Below are 25359 nucleotides of genomic sequence, written 5' to 3'. Positions count from 1 at the left end.
TCCTTTGAGATCCACTTTAATGTTTGTCTCAGTTTCCCCAAAAGCAGCTGTGAAACAACCAAGCGCTGGAGTTGACTACACTAAATCAAATTTTATTTGCTGCCTTCACAGCAGCTTAGGGATTACGAACTCTCTGGGGAAATGAGAAGTGGAAGTTGCATACATACAGCTACTTTAACAGAATCTGGCTTTGAAAGATCAGTTCCTCCATTTAATTTTCCCCATCAGAGACAAATTTGTAATAAACATCATGGGTTTAACAACTAACACGTACCTGGCAAAATATTAGCATCTTCCAGATCCTGCAGCCTTTCCGATAAATGTTAAGTTTCTTCTCTATTTCCTCTGCAAAAAAGCACATTGGGAAAGGTGAGCCATGGAGGAAGTTAGAAACAAATCCTGCAGAATAGGTCTAGGCAGCAGAGTGACATTAACATACTGCCCTGTTACACTTGGAATGGGCAGAGGTTAAGAAAAAGGAAGCAACACTCACATACCTAGGATGTCATCGAAGGTGGCATGTTCATGGTCCTGGAAGTAAACACAAGGTTTATCAAGACCAGCTTCGCTGCAGCAGCTTCCATGCTACCCACCGAGATGTGTCTAGCACAGCACACAGCTGCATTCCCAGGGAAACACAGGCCAGCTGATGGCCCCCAGGCACAATCATGGGAATTACCACCCTAACCCCGACTCAGAAGGCTGAATGATTCATGAAGACCAAGTCCATCTGAAGACTTGAAAATTAATCCTCTAAACTGACGAGGAAGACATGGGTCCAGTGCAAACACCATTAGATATAATCAGCACCAGCTGGCCAACAAACAACCTGGCCCCTCTGCCCCTGGGCCCAGCAGCACCATCACGGCAACAGTCCAGCTCTTCAGGGAAGGGTTGTGAGGCTACAGAGGCCACAGGGCGAGATGCCCAGCAGCAGAGTCTGCTGCACATTGGCACCAAGCTTTCTGGGCAGGCCAACCCTTCCCTTTCCCATTATGTGAATATAAAGCAAGAAGGAAAAGGGATCCATGATTCGCTGCTGGTGTTTCAGACACCTGCTCAGGTAAGACTCCTGGTGAGGGGTCCTGTGTGAAAAATCAAGGTTAAATTCACAACTGGCAGGGATGCAGCAGCGTGCAGGGCAGGATGGGTCAGTCCACGCGCCACTGTGGAGCCTGCAGCCCTCTACTCTCTAAGGAGGGGCATAAGGAGAAGTCCTGAGCTTGGCAACACACAGCTCTGCCTGGGTGTTGAGGCTTGCCCTGCTTTCCCTGTTCACCTCTCCATACTACGTAGCTCTGCCTGCAGCCAGGCAGCCACAAGTGCTGTCTTCACTCCACCTTGTCCTTCCACCTGGACTGAGCCCCCAGAGAGCTGCCCCAATAAATCTGAGCCCCCCAAACACCCTTGCCCTTTCCTGGCAGCTTTTCCAAATCACATCAGCGTTCCAGAATCACCCTGCCAGGAGCTGGACACAGGAACAGAATAAATCACTGTATGGAGCCAGTTCCCATGCACCCAGATGTAGCAGAAACGATATTACTTACATAGAGAATGGGGATGATGGAAGGGTCGTCCCTGCGGATAATCGTTGGGACATATTCAGCTTTGGGCACCTTGGAAGAAATGAGCTGCAAGAAACAAGGGCACCAGGGTGAGAAGGAGTAATAGAGGCTGGACAAAAGCACAGAGGCCAAGACAACAGCATCCTGTTCCGTCACTTCCAGGTGTTACCAAAAGCAGTGACTAATCCAGCCTATCTGCATCCCTACGGAAGGGCCTTTGAGCTTCTGGGGCACCGCAGGGAGCCCCGGGCCCCCAGCTACCGCTACACAGGAGAGTGTCTGCAGGCAGCAGCCCTGGCCGCATGCTGGGGAGACACAAGGTGGAACGCAGAACGAGGAGCCCTTTCCTACCCGTCCTCATGGACATCACCCTCTGGCCAGGGCTCATCCTCCTCTCACCACCCAACTGGTTTCAAGCCAAGCAAGACTTGATAAACAGATGGTGACAGGGGCCTCGTGCACGTGCCCGTGGCAAGGCTGGGGACAGCGCTGCACCGTCTCGGCTTGGTTGCTCTCTGAGGGGCTGTGCTCTGCTGCGGCTTCAACTGCTGCTTCCAGGCTCCTGGTTGCCACCCAGGCTGTGCTGAGGACACCAGGCCCAGAAGAGCTAAGGGAGCAGCAGTGGCAGAGAGGCTCGTCTGAACCCAGCAGTTCTGCCCCTTGCTGAGGTGCCTGTTCAGAGACAACTTCCTCCGGGCCTTCAATTCAGGTGAAATTTATGGAGTAAGTCACAGACTTCGACTCTTTCTACCCCAAGTAACCACGGGACTTTATGACAAGCATGTTTTTAAGTCCTCCCCATATTTACACAGAGCAATCACACACAAGGTGTTATTTTGGCCTCAAATTTCCATCTTTCTGCTCAGACTCCAGAAAAAACACCTCTTTTGTGAAGTACACAAGCAGAGCGTCTCCATGCCCCTACTCCCCCAAGCGTTCAAACGCAGCGGTGCCGGGCGACAGCGCTGCCCTGAACCCCAGCAGGCAGCTCCAGGCTCTGCTTCTGCTGATGACTTGTGCATTTTTCCAAGGAAGGGTGTGCCAGAACCTGGCCCTGTCTGAAGGGCCGCAGGAGGGCACCGGGGCCACCCAACATCTAGAAGCGATGAAAGAGCAGGCAGCACCTCCAGGGTGGCACACTGCTCCAGGGCAAAAAACAAACAGGGGAGCAACAGCAGCTCCTGCAGGAGCTGACGGGACTTTGGACTCAGTCCTTCATCACTGGGTAGTCAAGGCTCATCATGAACCTGTCTTGATGACAGTTCTACTTTCAGCAGGGGTTGGACTATTTTTTCTTTTGTTTTGTTTTCTTTTAATACATTATCTCCAGCGACAATAAATGCTGAAGACCATGTCATGTCTTGCTGATCTCCAAGCGACACTTGTACACACTTGCAGTCACCTACAGGTAACCAAAACCCTGTCTCTTCTACATAAACATCCTAAAATTAGCAGCTCTGAGGAGAGGGACAGGGTCTGAGCAGACAAAGGTACCCAAGAAGGAAAGCCTCACCATTATTTTTGGTGGAATAAAGTCTTCTCCGTCACACGCCATGGCTTCAATCTCCTTTTCTGCTTCCCAGTTCAAGTCAAAGTCACCATCCAAAGTGCCACAAGAATCCTGAAGGTCATGGCCTGCCAGAAACAGCGTGCATTACAAGGGCAGAAGAGCCTGCCTTTGCCACTCTGTCTTCTTTGGCTGGCAGCTACACTGCAAGACGTACCACAAGCCGTGAGACTTGTGACCTCCTTTCCTACAGAGTGACAGACACCACGTTTCAAGGCTGGCACCTCTAAACAAACAGCATTAACAAGTCAGCGTACACAGACACAGCCTGATAACACATATCACATAACATTTTCATCACTCTCACAATCACCAGTTTTAGCTTTCAAACACTAACTCACAACAACTCCCCTGTCATTTCAGAAATACCAAAGGGGGTGAAATGGAAAAAAGCTCTCCACACTTCAACATTGCCAAGTGGATGAGCAACGGACCCAGGACTTCAAAGCTGCTCTCCTTGAAATAATTTCTTCTCTGACTCCATCTTCTGAATGGTTTTAAAGAAGCTCCACCTTGTTAGTCGAGCTGATCCTGGCAGAGAAGTTCCAGAGTACAAGGACAGCCACAGCAAACACAGTAGGAATGCAACTGTATACTTGAATTTGCTCTGCAACTTACCTGTTGGCCTTCAAAGCTTCCTGGGGGAAAAAAACATCTGGAAGGAATATAATTGACTGTTAAAAGTTAAAAATAGAAAGAAGGATTCCCTGAAGTCAGGGACCAAGGAAGAAAACCGAGATGTCTCTACTTGTGCCTTTTGGGATGTCCGAATGTGACTGGGCAGCGTCTGGAGGACAGATCATGCCTGTCTGAACCACGTCTTTTCCATTTGCTTCTGAGTTAGCTGAGGGTGTGGAGAGCACACAAACTGCAAAGGAACAGTCGGGTCATGTTTTGAACCTGCCTTTTCACACAACTTTCCCTACAACCTGGTGCCGTGTCCTCTCTAGCGAGGAGCGCTGAACCCTGAGCTTACCTGCAAGGTCAGTACGTTTCATTGGTGAAATTCATTTATGATATAACCCATTTCCATATGGGCAAACTCACATCCACTACGTCCAAAGAGGACTTCAAAAAGATCTGGGTAGACAGGCAAAAAAAGCCCTTCACTTTACAAAAAGACAGTGGGAAGATGCTGGCATTTCCTCCTTCAAATTAACACAGCAGCATCTCGGACCTGCACACAGCAAACTGCAGCACCAGAGGGGATTCCAGCAGAATTCCTAGCAGCCCAGACAGAGACCAGATTGCCCCAAGCCATCACCTGTGCAGCAAACACGGGCAGGAAATCAAAGCTACATGTCCCGGAGCGCTGCGGCTCTGCTCAGAGCTCCCATGGCCTGAGAAGGAGCTCAGAAAAGGCTGTTGCGTGGGCAGCTGGGCGGCTCAGCCCACCGCAGGGACTGCAGCCTGGCCTGGCAGGTGCCAGCATTTCCAGAGGAGCTGCCTGATGCCAAGCAAATAAGGTAGGATGGGAACAGACGGCCACAAGAGAGCTGTACCACTGGGTGTCCTTTGGCAACTGCACAGAAAATGAGGTTAGAGCACGAGCGCATCTATACGGAAACACAGGTGCACACAGGTGAACATGTGCATATACCTGGAGTGCTATTTCCTTACATCTTGTGAAACTAAAGAATCACAGTGAGGGGAAAAAGGACACAGAGGGACTCCAGTGAACGCCTCTGCTGGAGCGCTTGGCCACAGGAGGAAGCTCAAAGGACTCAGAACTCACTTTCTCGAGAGTCATGGAAGGAATCAGCTTTGATGGGAGTCGGGTCACTCCAGGACCTGCTGAAGCTCCTCTCACGCCGTTCGGCAAATGCTAGGATAAAACCAAAGCATGACATTAACAGACTCCAAAGCCACCTCTGTTGCTGCCAGCACAACAAAACATCCAGCAGATTTCCATCAAAGCTAAGCAACACGAACTCCCCTGTGCTTTTTCTTCTACTTGCATTATAAGAGTCCTCTCCAAGAGCAAAATAAGGGTCTGTCTTCCAGACAGCAGCACACGAAGTGCCCACTTCCTCAGCAGAGCCATTGTGGAGAAGGGAGCACAGAAATAGGAGGGCTCTTGATGGTCTCTCCTCACAGCTCAATTTAACCAGGGCTATTCCAGTGTCTCGGTGTAAATGCCCTCACTCAAAGGCCTCAATATCTAACGACAAATATGTGATGAGAAAAAGGCAGTAGTCAGCCTGTCAGTTCTCCCTTCATATGTTTTTGGGTACCCTTTTCTCATTTTAGTGATACTCTAATCTGAGCAAGACTGAACAGAAAGGCCACCGGAAAGCGTAAGGTTCCTGAATTTTGTTGGAAAAGAAGAATTCTTTCAGTTTCTGCTTGCCAGGAATATGATGGGCAGTTCTTCTCCTCCTTTTCTTCCTGCCACAGATGCATTTCTTGTTATGGCTTTTCCCCAGCAGAATCCAGGGAGCTCTGGCCCAGCTGGCTGCCCCTTTGACAAATTCCTAGGAACCGCCAACCATGATGTCTAACTTGGCAAGCAGGCACGACAGCCATTAGATTAACAGCAATGTAGAGCTATAGCTTAGCTTCGTATCCATTTCTAGTAGAACACACACCAAGCTTGCTGTGGTTTATCGAGTAATGACACGTCATGTCAGCAGCACAAGCACTCACTGCAGAGCTGCTACAGGGCTGCAAGGCAACCTGTCCCCCACCGCAGTCCACATGTGGCATATTCTCCAGGGGGACAAACCACATGGGAAGCCCTTTGGGTGCTCCCCATTTTTAGCTTTCGTTTCAAACCAGGCATTGAGCTAATATGCCCATGCAGAATGCTCTGAAAACATGACCCGAGAGTTACCAAAGCAGAGATGTGCCTGAACATCCAGATAGCTCTGGGGTAGGTGGGTCCTGTTCACTTTAGGCAGTGCTAACTCAGATGCCAATAAAGACACTTCCGAGGACAATGCTATCAACTTCCCAAAGCATGTGAGGGAGAGAAGGATGCAAACCCAGCTCAGCAACACCTTGCTCTGGGTAGTCCCTGCATGATGGCTGGCCAGGGAGGGAAGAACAAGCTCTCTCCTCTTCTGAAAGAAACCTCATCACTCAGGAACTGGTTACACTGTTCTCAGCTCTGGGCAGCTTGCAGCACTAAGGCAGCTGCCCCAGCCAACGTTTGGTGACTTCCTCAAAGAGGATTCCCATTCCCTAGGGTCAAGAGCTCTTCTTCCAGTGAGGGATAACACTCCCTTAATTCCCTCCCTTGCTCTGATCTCTTTTCTCTGCATGTTCCTCTTCTTTCTCCCCTCAACCTTCCTCTCATCCACCTGGGCAACCTTCCCCAGAGATGGTGCTGGGACGGGGGAAGAGAAGAGGCCCCGGCTGACGCAGCACACGAAGCACTGAGTGTCCTTGGGCGGCCGCAGCAGGACCTTAATTTCGGCAGAAGGCCGGGCAGCCCTTCCTCGCTCTGCTGGCCTCTCTGCTCTGCTGCTGCTCACGAGCTTCTGCATCAGCGCCCAAAGCTGCGCGTGGGACGAGGACACGGACGGGCAGCGCTCCTTCCACCCCGGCCTGAGGCCCAGAGATCTCCTACAACCATGGCAGAAGTTCCTTGGACGTAGCTTGAAATCCACTCGCAGAAATGGCTGCATCTTGGAGACTTGCACCAACCTGACCTCCTTTTCATCAGGTAAAATGGCATCAATGGGGTAAATCTTTTCTTGGGCCCATGGCTGGGTCCTTTCTATCAGTGTCTGGACACAACATGGGACTCCCTTGTCCCACTGGCACAAACCCCAATCTCTCACAGCCACATTTTGCAGTTTCTCACTTACTTTGTGCTTTAACCCTTCGGCTCCCCACCATGCGGAGATGCTTCCGAAAATTCCTGAAAGAAAAGCCAAACAAAACCTTTGAGGAAAGGCAATGTAGAGGAACACCCAGGCCCAGCAGGACTGAAAAAGCTTGGAAAAAAATTAAAATAGGAAGGCAGCTTATTTCCTTCTAGGCATCTCTGGGCTGACTGGAGGGCAAGTAAAGTCCCACATGGCAATGCCCTGCTCAGGCCCTCCTGTTTTGGGCCCTCCTGTTTTGGGAGCTTAGGAAAGCTCCCGCTTTCCTAAGGCATCTCTGCTGAACACACGGATGCTGTTCACACCGGCATCGTTCCCTCTTCTCTCGGTAAGCGCAGGACCTGCTCCCCTCTCTCCTTTTTTCCATACATGGAAAGTGCAGGGTTGCCAGGCTCCCCCATGCCCAGCATCATGAACATACCGTGCTATGGAGCTTCTCACCCCAGCACTCACAGCACCTGCTAAAACCCCAGCAGTGCGGCCAGCACCCGTGCAGACTGCGCTGCTTGCCAGGCCAAAGAGCCAGGAAACACGGAAGCAGCTTCTTCCACCTTGGATAGCTGCGCTCAGCAAGGTGGAACAGGCCCACATGCCCGGCCTGCAGCAACCTGCCCACCGCGGCACATGCGGGCAGAGCCCACGGCCAAGCACCTCCTCATCCAGCCCACCACTTCCCGGGGCTTCTTGTCGCTCACTCAGCCAAGAACCAAACAGGACAGGAACCAAACAGGACAGCAGAGAGGACAGAGGGAGTGAGTAGCAGGTGGACTAGTAAAAAAAGGCCCGCTCCTCCTCAAATTCTACCTAGTCAAGGTCACTCTGTCCTGTACTGCAGCCTTTGTGGGGACATCGGTGACCCCCAGCAGCCTATGCAGAGTTGGGCACTTCCTAGACTCCCTCCTGCCCCACCAACAAACACCTCGGACAACAAGCAACAAGAGACTTCAGCCAGGGAAGAGGACAAGTCATCCAGCTCACACAAGCAGCTGGGATGAATAAGGACACGTTACAGATGTGTAGACACGCAAGCAAATTTACTTAAATAGGAGATACTTCCAACACAGACACTCAATAGTTTGGAGCAAGTCGAGTTCTCTACCTCAATGCAGAGAGAAGAAGCCAAACACACCCCCTGGGAGGGCAGTCCTTCACCTGTACCACCTTCTGCCCCTCTCTTCCCTTGCAGAGCTTTATTTGAGCTTTACTCAGACACAGGAAGATTTACTTCTTCAAAGAGGAAGCCAAGATGCTTCATAAACAGACGCTGGGCTCGCTCTGCATGCAAAGCCCTCCGGGGTGTGTGAAGACCAATATCCCGGCCTGTCGCATTCTGTTAAACCTAAATAAACACAATATCCTAGGGGAAGCTGGCACATTCTTTGTGCTCCGCGGGCACTGGGGCTACAGAAACCTGCCCAGGCTCCCTGTCTGCCTCCATCAACTGCACCAGTGTTACTTGATCACTGGCAAGGGCTCTTCACCCATCAAAGATCCAACAAGCCCCACTTAAATTGCAGTCAGCAGCAAAGGCTCCTCATGACCCCTCTGCTGAACAACTCTCCTCCTCCTAGCAGGCTCCCGCGCACGGCCATGGACACAGACCCTGCTGCCCCCACGATGCCCATCCCGCGCGGGCTGCTCCTCCCGGGCAGCCCCTGCCTACAGCCCTGCCTGCCTCATTCACTCACCAAATAACGGCCAGAGACACCGAGAGAATTACCGAAGTCCCTCAGCTCTCAGCAAAATACCCACGACGCCTCTCGGTGGGACTCGATCATCTTGAGGGTCTCTTCCCACCATGATGAGTGCACGATTCACCCTCTGCACACGCTCGTGACGCTCGGGTCCTGCCTGCACGAGCCCCGGCACACGGGCGGGCACGGCGCGCGGCAGCGCCCGCCGCGGCAGCACGATGCTGCGCCCGCCGCCCGCCCTCGCTGGGCACCAGCACACGGCACAGAGCGCCCAGGGGCGGAAAAGGGCTCGGGAGAGAGCCGAGCGCGGCGGCAGGGCCACCCCCAGCCAGCACCGGCCCTCGGGACGCGCCTGCCTCCTCTTCAGCACCGCACAGACCTAGACTGCTCCTGCTCGCAGCTGTGCCCCGGCCTGCCTTGTCCCCCGGGACACACTGCCCGCTCAGCCAGGGCGCGGCGACCGCCTCCTCTCCGACCTAGTTGGCGTCACCCATGCGCCCCACTCCTGCTCCTGCGTCAAAAGCCACAAAAACGAGTCATTTTTTAACAAAAACTCAACTCCGGGAAATGTCTCTCTTTTAAAAATGATGCTGCCTATTCATTTAAAGAGTCTTTTGCTTTTGCTATTTCCCTTCTTTTTTGAGGGAAAAAAATCTTCAGATGATTAAAAAGAAAAAATCCTGGCAATTTCCCAGGTCCAAAACCCTGATGATTTTCTCCCACTCTGTTTTGAACAGTGCTGAAGTCACCACAGCAGTTTTTAACCAAGGACACAAATCACAAATGCTGCGTTATGCTGCTTAGGTGGCTGCCAAAATACATTAGCCTTGGCACAGTTAAGACACCAAAAGAGCTCTGACTACCGTGTTATGTGTCGCGCCTTGCAAGGCCAGCAGAGGGAAACCAGAAACCTCCTATAACACCAGCACACGAGGAATCATTCCCCGTCCTCTTTCCTTTCCTCTCTGTCCTTCAATAAAAATGATTCAAAATTGACTTTTGGTCATTAGAGATGTCACCTTTGCTTAGGTCTCAGCTTTTGAGGAGCACCTGCAGATGCAGCCCAGCTAACAGGCTTCACGTTCAGCCAACCTCAAAATCCCAAATAGTAGGGAGGAGTTCAAGTTGGACACATCCATTTTTCTACCTGACAAACCCTGAATAATAGGTATGGAAGCACAAGAGAAACTCAGCAGTGTTGCCCAAGAACACAGAGCTGAGCCACTTTGGGTACCACAGTGTCATTCACCTCCATGGTTCCTCCACCACCGCTGCTGATGTCCCTACTGAACAGCAACACAGACAGGGACAACCACGGTCAACGTCATTGAGGTCACTAACAGCACCCGACGGGCCCATGCAACACCAGGCAGGGTCAGGGCTGCGGGGAAATGGGCCCTACCTCTGTATAAGAGCTGCCGAATCATTCTCTCGTTTCCGTCTCTTCCTCTCTGCGTAGCCCCTGAATGCCCTGGGAAACCATTTTAAGCCATTAACCAACTACGCAGCTTTCAACTGGGGAGGACACGAAACACATAGACAAGAGAGGAAGCTCTCACCAGACAACAGAGAGGTTAGGCTGACTGAGGAGGAGAGCCAAGCCTTGCAGAACTGAGTGGGAGTCAAGGACCAGGCAAAACAAGTCACCAAACCAGAGGTCCTCCCTCTCTCGAGCAGGTGGCCAGAGAAACCGTTGTTCCTAAAGTGAGTGGCTAGAGGGTGGCCCAAAGATGGGGGATGAGGAGCCATCAGTCCCTGCTACTGAGGAAGAGACCTAGGAAATCACAGACAAAACCTCTGTACACCAGGACCAAGAAGCACAGAGGCACATGAGCAACTGTAGCCTTCACATCGAAGATGAGGATGGCTGCAACGCAGTCCATGTAGACCTAAGTGCAGCTGCCTAAGCTCTTGCCAGCTGACAAGCAGCCCTAGCACAGGGAAAGCACGAATGAGTACGACAGACAGGAGAGGAAAGGAGGTTATCCAGGACATCAACAGACAAGGAAACAAACAAAAAACAAAAAAACAAACAAAAAAAAAAAAGAAAAAGAAAATCACCACAACAAAACAGATTGTACTTACGAGATGCTAGAGATTCCAGGAAACGCAAGGGAAAAAGAAAAAGAAGAGGAATTCATTAGTGCTTAAGCCCAGGCAGCAACCTGAGGGACTCCTCACTCCAGAGGAGCAAATACTTCCTGTTGAGTGGAAGAAAATGGCTTTTTAAACTAGGCAGTTTTCAATGGGGAATCTCCTACTTCACCAAGCTAAATCCTCCCTGGGGCAGTGTCAAAATGTGGCTTGGTCACAAATTAAGCACCATGTGGCTTTGGAGAACACACAATTGTATTTGTACCGAAATACAAACTTGCACAGCTGTACAGATCAGGACTGTAAAACAAAAGCCCCTGTTTCCCATCAATGTTTGCAAAGAGAAAAGCAAAAATGCTCCAAACGGCCCTCGCGCTGCCCAAGGGCCCCAGCACCCCGTCCCGAGCCGAGCAGTGCTCAGTCCAACTCCCTCTGTCCTTACATGCCCAATTCCGCTCCTGTTATCCCAACCCAAGCAAGCAGCTCCTCTGCAGAAGGCAAGGCATGTGGGCAAGAGGAGACAACAGAAGATAACTATGGAAGGGAGAGGAGGAGAAATGGAGAGCAGCAGAGCAGAGAGCAACACAGACATGGACAGGAAGGAGGTTACAGGGCTGGCAAAAGGTCTCAGAAGACCAAACACCTTCTCATTTTCCTCGTCATCTGCCTTAGCTTTTCAGAGAGGTGGGCATTAGTGAAGCTTTTACCACACAAGCTGAGCACTACCTCAAACCCAGGCTTTGCCCACTCTCGTCAGTCCCTTGGGAACTGCTTCCCCCACACCACAGCAGCAACCTGGGGCACTAAATCCTGAGCGCAGTGGGAAGGGAGAGGCCATGGAGAACCGGGAGTCCCCTGCCACTCCTCAGAGATTTCACCAACACCTCTTCAAGCGACAGAGGCTGCGGGCCGGCCCCTCGTGCCACAGAGACGCGTAACCTCCGCAGCGACGGGTGGCGCCAGGCCCCGACCGGCCCGCTCCTCCGGGCAGCAAATGGCGGAGGGGTCTCCACAGGTGGCCAGGGCCCAGTGTCACAGAGCAAACCAGGGACGTGGGGAAGGGCTGGGCGGCCAACAGGTGAGAAGGGAAAGGGAAAACAAGCACGTAGGAGCAGCAGGAAGAGAAATTAGGAGCGCAGGAAAGAGAGACGAGGCGCTCGCTCCCAATCTCGGTGTCAAACGCAAGCGCTCCGGGCTCTGCCATACAGCTCCGGGTGGAGCCCACGCTCCGAGATACGGGACCGAAACCAGAGCAGTCGTTTCACTTACGCTTGCATAGTTGTGGTAGCAGTTTGAAAACTGAAGAGGTTCTCTTTTGGGAACCAGGTCCGTATAGGGACATCATCTGGAAGACAGACAGAAAGACAGCTGAAAAATCCGGCTGCCAGAGCCAGGTTCTCCCAGCAGGCCCTTCCCAGGCTGGTGCTCTCGGCATTTCCCTCCACAGGCCACCCTGCACTGAACGGGAGTCCCATCCTCCCCGTTCATACCCAGGCTACCACCAAGGGTTTTAGAAATTTGTGCTAAGCCTCCTGAACTGCACCTATCAGGCTATTAAATGAAGAACGAAAGCTCTCTCCTAAACACAGGAGATTAGTGTAATCCCTGGATCATTCTAAAGAGGGACATTTGGAGAAGAGGGGAAAAAAAAAAAACACCAGAAAAAACATTCCTCGTTAAAAGCATTTTCCAGTCTCTGGAATATCTCTTTCAAACGCCTCTTTCCAATACAACCCCTTGTGGCAGCACTCCCTTTCTCTAAAAGAAATTACTGCCTGGGACACTTTTCTCCCACATTCATGTTTTCCAGTCTATCCCTTACACACCTGTCTGTGATAATCTGGCCCTCACGCTTTGGGTTTCTTTTTTGCCTCTGTTTTTAGCAGTCAAACAGCTCATGAGCAGCCTGCAAACCCCTCCACACTTATTTGCTCCCTTTGCAAGCTGCCCTGCCTGAACGAGCTGTGTGTTGCTTGCCAGCCCCATTGCATTAGGAGACCTCATCACCTCCACGTAACAGTCACTAAGTGGTAAAGAACAGGCATTGAAATACGTTACTAATTATGTTTATGAAACACTGGTGTCACAGAAAGAGGAATTTGACCAAAAAACAGCTCCTAACAGGAACTCTGGCTAAAGTCCATCAGCCACAGAGTCAGAGCTATGTTAACATGGGATATGTGGGATCTCCCTGGACTCCCTCCTGGATCTTCCTAGGATTTGAGGCCGATTTGCAGTGTGTTTTGCTTCCAATTTCATAGCTCCTTTGGTTAAGACAGGTTCAACAGCACTTGGCAAGGTGGTGTTCTGCTCACCGGAGTTTTAAGACCATCAGCAACTACAGTATTTCAGTCATTAATTTTCTGGCATAATCACAAATATTTTTTACTCACTTTTCCTGGCCAAAGGCCAGCCCTGTATGCCTACTGCAAATATAATTACTACAGATCAGATATCTCACCAAAATTTTTCATATAGGTCACATCTACCTATAAAGTGATCCTGCAGATACCTGTAAGCACAGAAATTACAAGGACAGATGCAAAAATGCTAAATGCAAGTGAGGAGGCTTCCTTTGAAATGAATCCATGCATGGGAGTAGCCCCCAGGAAATCCTGCAGGAAGCAGTCAGAGACACTCCTATCAGCTGACAGTTTGTCAGGCCTTGTGTAAGGGCACCCTAAGGAACTATATATTTTAAATGAAAACCATATGCTAGTATTCCAAATTCTTATTATGGAGTTCATCTGTCTGCCCTCCGCCAAATACCACAGAGAGAATAATACAAAATAGCTCGGAATATAAATGTGTTATTTGTTTGAATAGAAAATGGATTATTTGTTTGAAGTCTCGATCTCTTAGAAGTGCTGAAGGAGGAGCAGTTGTGTGAATTTGGGCTTAGTCAACACTTCCGTGCAGATGTTTCTGGGACTACACATCTCAAAAGACTGACGATGTCTTACTGTATTTTCCAGCTTTTAAGTCACTAGTTTCAATTCAAAAGAGAGCTTATGAGCAAGTGCTAATATCCTCGTGAGGTGCTGTCTGAACAAGGTCTGGAAATCTGTCTGACCGACATCGCGTTTTCCCTCTTTTTCTCATCTACCATGACGAAGCAGCCAAGGAACCACAGGACGAGGAGAGCCTGGAGAAACCATGACACTGTTCAATCTCTCCAGCACGTGCCGGGCAGCAGGAAACACCACGGCACCTTCGCCTGCTAGCGGACATGTTTGCATCAGATATGGGGAGCAATATGGGAGGGAATAGCTTGTGCTCCTCGGAATGGTGCTAGATACCATAAGCTCAACATAAAAATCCATATTAAACTACGCCAATCTGGCCTAACTGCCGTGAGGATTGGTTTGCAGCAATAACCCGTTATGTAAATCCAAACAGAAAAAACATCATCGTGAAATGAATCCCAGGGGAAATTAGTCTTTCTCCTGTCTCCACTCATCTTTGCTCCGTGTTCTCCCCTAGCGATGCACGAAGGACGTTCCAGGAAACACTTCTTGCAGCGACACCAGTTACTGGTTTTTCTCTCACTGATAGCACTTGGGTAGAGGGCACAAATTAGGCCAAGCCGAGAAAACTTTCAGCACGTGGTGCCAGTGCAAATGATGGGATTTGGTTGCAAGGCAGCTCTGCCTCTGCTGCCAGCCGTGCCAGCACGCGGGGGCTACAGACGGGCACAGAGGGCACCCACCCTGTGCCGCGCGCGAAATATTCCTGGAGCTCCTGCAGGTCCCAGGCTGTCCAGGGCCTTCCCATTCACTACGCTGATGTATTTTCAGAAGGACAATCTCCATTTCACACTGATAACCAGCCCTAATGAAAAATGCCACCATCTATATACAAAAGCATAATATATATATGTGTATATATACATGCAGCTTACATATACACATTTTTATATATATTATATATATATAACATTATATATATTATTATATATTATATATTATAAAGCCTAATCTGTACCATGTAACCCGGCTCACAGGTCCCACAGCACAGAACACAATTTTGATTTATTCAAGACAGCTTTTAACACAAATATAGCAACGTTGCAGGAGAAAATCTATGCTTTCCAACTCAGAATGGGTCTTAGAGCTGGAACTGGTATCAATGAGCGCTCTGATCTCCACACAAGCCAGACCTCTCCATGCTGTGGAGAAAGGGGAAAACCTTGAGTTATCCTGCTCTTGGCTCTAAAAGCCTCAATATGCAATTACAAAATGTGCAGGAAAATTGCACATTGCAGGCCGTGTACAGAACCTACCAATGAGGATGGACTGTTTCCTGGCTTCTAATGCAAAGCACACAGATTGAGACATATATTTGATTGATGGTCAATTTTTTAAAAAACAAGCAGGTTATTTTAAAAAGCAAATGAGAAATAACAAGGTGTATTCCCTGAAAACACCCAGTAAGCGAGTGCAGGAGGAGTCCAGTATCATTTATTTGGCAGTATTTAGGGAAAGCCTCCGAAGCGGCACAATGCAAGGGAGCCGGCCGAGCCAGCTCCAGCCACACAGAGCCATTCCAGGGATGCCCCAAATTAATCCCCACTAAGCTCCGTTAAATCAGCATGAAAACACCCTGCTTGTCTGCCGTGACGAGACAAGGGGGCTCCTCCAGCTCCGCTTATTTGAAGCTCCCGCTTTGTCCATCCCATTCTGCAGACACCGCTGCAAAGCGCTGAAGGAGGGGCCTGAGCTCCAGCCACCCCGCAGCGATACTGCTGTGCCGGGCCGGGCATCGCCCTCGAGCCACGCGTCTCCGAGAGCCCTTGGGCCCCCTCGCTTAGCAGGACGCACTCACCAGAGACGCGGTCGACGCTGTACATCCTCTCGAGCCTCTTCCTGTGCCACGCGGGCTCGCTGCACTGCTGCGGCTCCAGGTCGAAGGAGTGCTGGGCAGGGGCGGCCGGGCGGCCGCAGCCGGGGCACTCCTTGGAGCCCTGCCGGCTGCCCGGCCAGCCCTTGCAGGGGCGGCTGGCGCCGGGAGGGCCGCCGGGCTGCCCGTGCTGGCACTCCTCCGCGGCCGCCCCCTTCATCACGACCAGCTCCACGCTCTCGTTCTCGTGCTCTGACAGCATCGGCCGCTCGCCCGAGATGGTGTAGACTCGCGGCTTGGGGCCCTCGCTCGGCATCTTCTCCGGCTGCTCCTCGGTGAAGCTCCGCTCAAACTTGCCGTCCGAGATGAGCGAGAGGCGCCGCTTGTTCTGTGCTGCCTGCTGCATCTCGGGGGACTCCTCCTGGCCCATGTAGGAGTCTGCTAGCAGGTGATCTGCAAGAGACAGCACCTTTTACTGCTTAAACCCGAGACAGCTTCAGGAGACTCTCTGCTACTGCTGCAGAAAGGAGAAGGGAAGAAGAGAGACACAGCAGGGCCTCCGCAGAACCTTTTTGGGTGAACATTTCTAGACAGTCTTGTAAATCATCAGGAGCGTTACTGAAAAGAGACGTTTCTTGCATATTTGCCCAATAGTTTAAACCAGTGAATGGCCATGAGACACGGAGCAGGAGCAAGCGCAGCTCCCGGCGCGCGGTCTGCAGGCGCTCATGGCAGAGCAGCCTGGGCAGCTTCGGCAGCTCCAGCAGCTCCACCGCGCTGCAGGGCAAGGGGCACCCCCAACTTCTGTCCTGGTACCCACTGAAACTGGTGGGAAGTCACACACTCCAAATGCTCCTTGTGCGCCAAACTCTCGCTTTCTAAGCTGAAGGGCTGGGGCAACCATAAGGGTTTCATGTTGATTCTCTGCCAGTCAGTTGGCCACGAAGCAGAGGCCAAAAGGCCTCAGCCGAGAGCTGTGACATGGTGGCACGGCTCTCTGGGGTGCCCTGGCCAGCCCCACGGGTGCAGATGACACCAGCACTGCCTGCAGAAGCAGCCCTGGAGAAAAGCCACCCAGCTGCCTTTGGCGGGTAGCAGGAGCGCGAGGAGGGAGGCCCACGAGTGCAAGTGCCTTTGGAGCCCACACAGTGGATGAAGCGCCGGGAAACGGCAGCATTTCCATGGCAATTCCATGCATGAAGCCAAGGGGAGCTGCCACCCACCTGCTAATCCCTTTCTCAAGTGGCTGTTAATCACCCCTTCCACCTCCCTTCAGCTGGGGAGCAGCTAGGGACTGTTAAAAAGGCTTAGCAGGGAAGGCACTAGTCATGCGACTGCTACCCCAGCAAAGATAAAATCGTTGGCATCCAGCACGGGCAGCAGCATTATACACAAAAGGCAAACCCATTTCTTTATTGCTTGCTTTAAAAAAAAAGAGCAAAACCCGAATGTTTTTCCTTCAGCTGCTGTTCTGGACACCGACCCAGGACTTGGCTCTCTTCAAGTCAGTCACGAGGGATGAGAGATGGAGAGTCACCTCGTGGCACTGCGGGACACACGTGTGCAACCTGCACCTCGCACCAGCACCGCAACCTGCGGCCTATGAGCTGCTCCCATGGCTGTGCAAGAGAGGTTTCCTGTGCTACGCTGGCCCCAGGACCTGCACGCGGGGCTTCTGAATCTGAAGGCCACACTGGATTCTGCTCAGCTTGCTAAGGGCCTCTGCTGCTGCTGCGTTTGTAGGATTTGTAGGTTTGTAGGAGCAGGATTTCCCTGGTGGGGGCATATTGTGTCACTCTTACCTCGTTTCTCTGCTTGAGATACAACTTCTTCCAGCACCGCCAGGACATAAACGTGTCCCCCCACTCTGCCCAGGAGACGGGATGAAAAGATAGTGCAGCCCAACCTGTCCCCAGAGCAGAGCTTGGGTCTGCACTCTGCTTCGCACTCTGTGCACCCAGCAGGACACACTCCCTGCTCACCAGCCACTCAACAATCCCCCCCCAGCGGCTCCCTGTGCTTCAGAGTATCCTGAGCCAGAGGAAACACCACCATCGTGCAGCCCGAGCCAGCTTTTTATCCCCCTCCACTGACAGCGCCGTGAAATTTGCCATTTGAACCACGCCAAGCACAGCAGCTTTTAAGATAAAAACAAAGACTAGTTCTAGGCGCTCATCTCAGCTTGTCAAATTTACTAATCCGCGTGGGCACAGCTAGATATTCCTTGAGACACCACAGTAGAGTAGCTGGCAGCTGCTCCCGTTCCTCCTGGAAAGGTTTATTTCTATGGAGTAGAGACTGCAGCACCACAGCAAGCAGACTGGATCACACGCCGTGAGCCACACGCCGACAGCGGCGCGTCTCCGTGCTCCAAACGGGTCCTGAGAGACATGAGGACTCCCCAGCTCCCATCTCTGAGGGCAAGGCTTGCCATCTGAACCTTCCAGTGAGGTTGTAAGGCCTCGGTCAGCACTGCGAAAGAAGGGCCCCAAACAGCATGTCTGAAGCTGCTGAGGACTACAAGCACAGAGAGCCAAACCCCAGCCTCAGGTTCATAAACAGAGAAGTCCAGAGTTAGAGGTGGAAATGGGACATGATTGACTCTTACCTGGAACCTATCTTACAGTTACAAGGTTACAGATCTTGGGTTAATATATTTGATATAAGCTGCCTCTCTGATGAGAAAGGCTTTTGTGTAGAGCGTGCAGATAATCCTTCCTTCTTACCTTACTTAGGCCGTACTTAGCTTACCTTAGCCCGCACCCAGCCAGGCCATGGGTTTTCACAACTTACTCTACTTGGGCCAAGTCCAACAGTCCACCCAGAGCCTAGGTCCTGAGAAGCGTTACTCCTCTTCCTATTTCCCCGACTGCATTTCCCTTCTTCGTGGCTTTACCTGCTCTTCTGGGATGTTTCTGCCCAAAACTCACTGCTCACAAGACCGTGAGCACTGCCAAGGACCCAGCCTCTGACAGCAGTGATCAGCTCTGCTGTTACTTCATGATCCTTTGGGTGAATAGAAAGAAGAATCTATGCTCTCAGTAAATGTGTTCTGATTATTACACATTTATTACAATCAAATACCTAAAATCTATTATTTGGCATCCAGTATCTCTGAATTACTTCAACATGCAGACCTAGATCATGCAACTAACTTTAAGTTAAGCTTTCTCAGTTTCTTTCCCTGTAACAACATTTCTAAAAGAAATAAGAAGAAATTTATTAGAATTTTTAATTCAGAATTTTAATTAGATTTTTAGAATTTATTAGACAAAATAAAGGATGAGTCTCAGGTGATTGATGCCCATCCATATCAGTGGAGAGACTCACACAAGCAAACTCATACCTGATGCAGACTGTCTGCAATGCACAAGATCAGAAGTCATGGCAGAATATAGCCAGTAGGCATGGAGAGAAGCTTAAATATACATCTATTATACAGGTCATATATAAAATCTGTAGTTAGGAGCCAAATGGATGATTAAAGCATCTTAGATCTAAAACCTCAGCTCCACCATTAGAAGCAAAATGGCAAATAGGAATCTAGATAAATCCTATCAAAAACATATATGTATACATATATATATGTATACATATATGTGTACATACATATACACACACACATATATATAACCATCATTTCACAAAAGTAGAACTGAGAACTCTTTTCTCTCCTCTGCCCCTACTCTCTGGACCAGAAGCTTCCTCAATTTATTGGGCCAAGAGCAAACGAAGAATTGGCCCTGACTAGCAAAGACTCCCTGAAATATGCTCGGTTTCAGGACATGGACTCGCAGTGTTTGTAGCAGTAGAATTAAATGAAGATATTTTTTATACTTTACACTGCAGAAGGCCCAGTGATGCCTGCAAAGACGAAGGCAGAGGGCTGTAGTAGCCAGAGACCAGCTCAGTGCTAAGAAGCAGGAGGTTTCCAAGAGAGTTTTGGCAGCTGCTCGTGCAGTTTCAGGTCTGCGGCACCACACGCTCCTGGCGGTGTCCCTTGGGATGCTGCCAGCACAAAACAGGCATGGCAAAAGAAATAAATATGAAAAAATAGGAAAACCCTATTCAAAACAGAGAGGCATGAGGCAGGAAGATAAAAATGGAGATATAATTTATATAATTTCCCTTTTTTTTTTTTTTTTTTAAAATGAAGTCAGAGTCATTTTGGCCCTTCTTCAGGGTGAAGCGAGCGGCGCCTCTGCGAGGAGCTGGTCAGAGAGGCCAAGGGCAGCGTTTGTGCGACAAGCACGAGGTTCCCTACGGGAGACTCCGCAGTGTGACGAAGGCAGTGGCGCTGTGGCTGTATCTGGTGCTCTATCCCACCACTTCCAAGGAAGGAAGAAGGTCACACTGCTCCCTGGGGAGCGGGAAGGTACGGGGATGTCGGGTTGCAAGCAACTCCGAGAAAACCGAGGGAACTTAAATATGGCAAATGGTTCCCGCTACTCTTGTGAGCTAAAACGGGCCAAGAAATCAGACAAACTGGCGATGGCGTTGAGCCGCGTCTCAGGGATCTGCAGTGCTTTAGTGTGGCCTCTACCATTAATGTGAACAGATGCGATTGCTGTTGCGAGCCGAGGCCCAGAGGAGCGAGCGGCAGCGCCTGCGCCTGCCTCAGCGTCTCCATGGCAACGCGGTGACCCATGCTGCCTCCGTCAGAAGCAGCCCCGGTGCTGCATGGCGAGGCTCGGGATGGCTCCACACGGCGCCCGCGCTGGCCGCACCTGGCAGCAGCCCCACGCGTCGGGGATGTGATTTCCCTCCGCAGCTTCCTCTGCGGCGAGTGACCCAGTGCTCCTGCGGCAGGGCCACGCGAGCTGCTCGGCACCAGCCATGATGGCAGCACGAGGCCCGGGGCGCAGCGAGATGGCCGGGCTGGAGACACCGCCGGCTCCATCCCGGCAGGGCTGGATCCTGGCAGGGCAGGTTTCTCCTGCCAGTGCTCCCCAGGGCTGCTTAGCCTGGGAAGGTCGCAAGCAGCCTCCTCCTCCTCACACACCCAGGGTTTTCACCGGCGGCTGAAACGTTCTGGAAAGATGAAGAAGTGAAGATGACTTCTGAGCTTGCAAAAATGGTTGGTTTCAGTCTTGGGTAACCATCCAGTTTGGTTTGTAGCAGTCAAAGCATCTAGCTACACTATTTTTGCTAATAATCACTCTTTTTTTCCTAATAAACACAGCAAATGTGAATCAAGATACGCTAGGGAGCTCTGGCCCAAGTTCCATCAGCTCCGGGCAGCCCAGAGCTGGATCCTACAGGGGAGGCCCCAGCACTTGCAGCAGTAGCTACCCTCCAATAACCCAACTTGAGCAAAACAGAAGCCACCTGGACAAGAAGGACGAGGAAACAGAGCCAGCACCAGCTCCCTTCCCTTCCTCAGCAAAGGAACCCTGGGTCTGGATCCACCTACTGTGAGGCATCACTGTTGCCCTCCAGAGAAGAGGAAATTTCCCAACTGCTTTACTCATCCTTATTTTTCATTTTGCTGCCTCATGCCCTCGGTATTTTTCTTGCTCCCCCAGTATATGAACATAGAGAGACTTAATGCAGTAGCTTGGTGTAGGGCCTCCAACATCGAACCTGGAGGGGGGATCCCTGTGGAAGCCCCAAGCTCCTTATCCCCCAAGCACTAGTGGGACTTGCAGCAATCACTCCTTTTCGTTTGATCTCTGCAGCCTTACTGCATTCGTCCTCAAAGCATTCAGTGCTTCTCCCTATCTTCCATCCAGGGCTGTCCTGAGGGAGACTCGCCCTTTCATCAACTGCATTCCACAGACACGGATGAAAAGTTTTTGGAAGAATTAATGCTCCACGTGTGAGAGCGCTCTTTTTGGGAGCCTTTCCAGACCTTCTGTTTGCATGAATAAGCCTGCAAGTAAGGGAGGCAGGAGGAGAGCAGGAGCTGCATGACCACTCTGGCTCCAGCCCCCTTGCCACATCAGTGGTCTCTGTTGTTGCTGTGTCCAACCTTCCCTTTTTCCAAGCCCTCAGGGTATCTTAAGGATCAGGAGAAAAAGAAAAGATTGATTCTTGATTAACAAGGACAAAGCGAGGGGTCCCAAAGGGCCTGTTCTCTATGAGGACACACACCGGGCAGCCGGCCGCTTCCAAAAGAGAATCAAAGGGAAGGAAGCTCTGCTACCACTCCTTGCTGCAGGCTACCAGAACACGGCCTGAGCACTCCCTGCACCTCCCTGGTCACCCAAACGGCCTCCAGAAGACGTCAGAGAATCGCACAGACCAGGCGTGCGGCATTGCTGACCCGTGAAGTGCTCAGGCTTCACATCAGGAAGAACCAAAGCTACAGAAGGTGTTACCAGAAGTGTCCTTCATGGGCTGCTTCCTCCACGTACGCCCTTGAGTACCTGCAGTGTCCTGCAGTGCTGAAAACGGGAGGTAAGAAAAGCCTTGCCAATAAATCACCCCTCATCAGAAGTCTAGGACGTGGTAGCCTATCCTGCTCATATATATTCTGTAGTTACCATCTCTCCCCAGTTTCTCAAAGCTAGGGGTGAAGTGTTTAGAAAAAAATCACAAAAACAACTCTCTTTCTGCAGGGAAGGAAAGACTTCTCATAATTAGACAGCTGGTACATGTGAAACGGGGCCAGATTTTCTACCTTCAAAATTTTTGTGAAATAAATAACCTCTCTACCATGATTGCCTTTAAAGAAATGCTACAACTGTGTTAAATTACACGCTACAGAATTTCAAAAGATGATTTAAAAAAAAAAAGATGCTTCTCTCCTGCAGACATTCAGAGCATTTCTAGAGAATGTCATTAGTTTAGTTACAATTCAAGTTCCCGTGAGGACTGCAGTATAATCATGCACATCCCTCCCTCCTTGATTCACACCCACAGCAGCTGCATTCACTCGGACTGAAGCAGGGCAGAAGCGGCTCCTGGCCGAGAGGAGGCTGCCCTTGGCAGCAGGGCTGTGGCACAAGTGCAGCCACACATGGGCAATGAGCTCTGCTATTCCCCTGCGCAGCGACTCTGAGGAGACCCACGGCCGAATATTGTCCAGCCACAACGCAGTCCCATTAGCTCTGTTTTCATCTTCTCCTTACCCATAGCTAAGGATGCTCCAAAGTGGTCAGCAATGGGATGAGGGATTGCAGAAAATCGCACAAAAAGGCTCCAGCTGACAAGAGCAGTTGCAAAAATGGCCACGATAGAGGATGCTGCTCTACTGGGATGTCTGCTGAGCCATGACCGGCCTCTCTGCAGCCTGTCCAACCCTTCCTTTCCTCTGCCTCAGGCTCCTGACCTTAGCTTTAATGGACCTCAACCTTTTTCTACTCTTTCCTCCCCACGTCCACTGTGGCTTATTCTTAGAATAAGCCCTGTTAATAATTAATGTGTCACTGGAATTTCTCATGCCTGGGAACTCGGAGAGCAGCCCCACAGCTTTTCCAGGTGCTCCCATTCACAAAGCAAGTGCTATTCCACCAAGGACAACTTGAAGGTCAGCAGAACAGATCAAGAAGGAAGGCAGGGACTTCCTTCCTATAAACACACACTTACATTTTAGGTAAAACAGAAAGCTCTATCCCCACAGAAGAGATCGACCAACAAACGCATATGCTGAGCACATCAGTTCACACATCATAACTCACCTTATATATATTTTTTTATTCCACAGTAAAAGCAAGACTTAGGAGTGACCGGCCAGTGCAGCACCCTTGTGTAGCGCCACCCGTATTTTTCAGCCGAAACATCTCCCATTTATGATGGGATTTATGACAGGGCACTTGCACACTACAACTGACCCTGTCCCCACAGTCCCCCCTCCCCAGGAGCCACCCAACTGCCTTCTGCCCTCGAGGGCTTCAACAGATCCCTAAGCTGACTATTGCGTCTCCCATCTGCTGAGATTGCACGCTGACCTCTTAGGATACGTTAATGCTTTTCATTCTAAGGGTTATTTTGAAAAGTACAATCTGCATAGAAATATAATAAGTGTGTGCCACTTCTCTTACCTGAGCCGTTTCTACCTTCGGGATGGTTTTGTGAAAGATATTCTCCAAAAGCCCTTGCCGCTCTGCATGTCCAAGCATCATGGAAGGCAGCAAGAGAGAGAGAAACGGATAATGGTTAAGGCCAAGACTGGAGAAGCACTTCAAATCTAATTTTCTTTTCCTACACCTGTCCTTCCTTCAGCTTCAGGAGACACCAGCTCCCATGCACTGCAATAGCAGTGGGGGCTCCCACCTTCCCACATTTCTTTAGACGGAGTTGGAATAAAAGCCCAGGCTGAGTTGAGCCTACAGCACAGCAAGGAGAAGGCGCCCACGTTAACTTGGGATTTGCTTCTGTGAACACAGGTATCTACTGCCTGCGAACTGCCTTGCTGCTTCCAAGCACCCTGTCCAAGCTAAGGCCATCCCAGCAGCCCAGGGGTCTCCCCCTGGTCGCCCCCAGCCTGCCCGTCTGCCCTGGTGCCCCACATCCCTTCCGTGCACGCTCCCAGCGGAGCTGATGATCCGAGACCCATTTGCCCTTGCTCAACCCCCAGGTTGTGCCATCTTAATGTTCAGCCTAGTGGACATCTGCATTTGAGAAAGAGCACAAGAGCCCGTGGAAGCAGCTCCTCGTTCTCCGAGGGAGCCGGGTCCCATGGGTTACCAGCTGCCAACTCAAACACACTAAGACTCAGCCAGGCAAGACAAGCTCAGACTTGCAGAAATATCTACTTTTGCAGAAATCGAGTTCTACAAAACCCGTTGGATATCCTCATCTAGGAAAAGCTTTCAGAGCTCAACCTCTGCAGGAAAGGACATCTTGGTTGAGGTGTCCTTTGAAATGGCCAAGATATCGGCCAAGGAAAGCAGCGGCGGAGCGAGACGTGCAGCAGCAGGGAGGACTCCTCGCATCCACATCCTCCTCCTCCAGCCCCTCCTAGACACCGCACGTGCAGGCACAAAATGGCTCTGACCTCCAAAAAACCTTGAGCTCTGCCATGCGACAGCGTCATCCCCTCCCCGTTTAGCCTGGATTTTCTCGCACCGCCTTTGCACAGCTCCTCCCAACGGGGCCAAGATTAATCACGCTGCCGGGTACCCCTCGAGTGGCTAGAGATGGGAGGACCAGGAAGTCCATTTGTCACCCGCAGGCAGCAACAGGCGATCGATAGGAGCAGTGCAGAAGAGAGTGGTTTCATCGCTCCGGGGCTAAGTTTGAGCCTGGGCAGACACAAAACGCTCCGGAGTGGCGGGCTGCTCTTTGGGAATTCCTGCCTAGCACCAGGCTGAGCCCCCAGGCGCCAGCCCAAACCGCCTCCCCAGCACCCCCAGAGAGGGGCACACGGAAGCTCTACCCACTGCACGGCGCTGGGCAGGGCACCTCAGGGCAGAGCCATGCCAAGCACTGCTGGCCCGCAGTGAGGACAAGGCTGCTCCCCAGTGGCAGATCTGCACCCCAGGAGAGGCTCCGGAGCTGCTCCCGCATGTCGTCTGTCATTCCACGTAAAGGAAACGATTGTGTGCATATTCTAAGGCAAGTTATCAGCAAGCAAGCATGGAGACTTACATAAGAATATTTGGAAATACAAAGATAAAGTTTAGTTGCAACTTGTTCAAAAGTTTTAAGGGCACCTTAGCTCGTCGGCTGCCTCTGCCAACGCCCAAAGCCAACTTGTCTGCCTTAAAATCTGAGCCAACGCTTCACCTTTAACTTGCAAACCTCAGCCTCAAAAAAAGTTAGTCCTGAACATTCTTTAAGAGCCAAAGTGAGCTGGCCCACGTGGAGCCCTCCGCCCCTAACCC

General features: G+C 51.1%; 1 protein-coding gene across 1 annotated transcript in view; it reads right to left on the bottom strand.

Annotated features, from left to right (window-relative positions):
• The window catches only part of NSMF (NMDA receptor synaptonuclear signaling and neuronal migration factor), a 32857-nt gene extending 8301 nt beyond the window's left edge, over positions 1 to 24556 (bottom strand). The window contains exons 1-12 of the mRNA XM_026049639.1: positions 24531 to 24556; positions 23575 to 23636; positions 15575 to 16042; positions 12020 to 12095; positions 10742 to 10747; positions 10059 to 10127; positions 6945 to 6997; positions 4868 to 4957; positions 3079 to 3200; positions 1548 to 1631; positions 498 to 531; positions 275 to 345 (exon numbers count right to left, since the gene is read on the bottom strand). Coding sequence (XP_025905424.1) covers positions 275 to 345; positions 498 to 531; positions 1548 to 1631; positions 3079 to 3200; positions 4868 to 4957; positions 6945 to 6997; positions 10059 to 10127; positions 10742 to 10747; positions 12020 to 12095; positions 15575 to 16042; positions 23575 to 23636; positions 24531 to 24556 — 1161 coding nt within the window. The remainder of the gene's footprint in view (positions 1 to 274; positions 346 to 497; positions 532 to 1547; positions 1632 to 3078; positions 3201 to 4867; positions 4958 to 6944; positions 6998 to 10058; positions 10128 to 10741; positions 10748 to 12019; positions 12096 to 15574; positions 16043 to 23574; positions 23637 to 24530) is intronic.
• Between the last annotated feature and the right edge of the window lie 803 nt (positions 24557 to 25359).

Source organism: Nothoprocta perdicaria, unplaced genomic scaffold (assembly GCF_003342845.1).
Source record: "Nothoprocta perdicaria isolate Ctin4 unplaced genomic scaffold, notPer1 scaffold_6, whole genome shotgun sequence".
Lineage (NCBI taxonomy): Eukaryota > Metazoa > Chordata > Aves > Tinamiformes > Tinamidae > Nothoprocta > Nothoprocta perdicaria.
The sequence above is the reverse complement of the archived record's forward strand: the minus strand, read 5'-3'. Positions and strand labels throughout refer to the sequence as shown.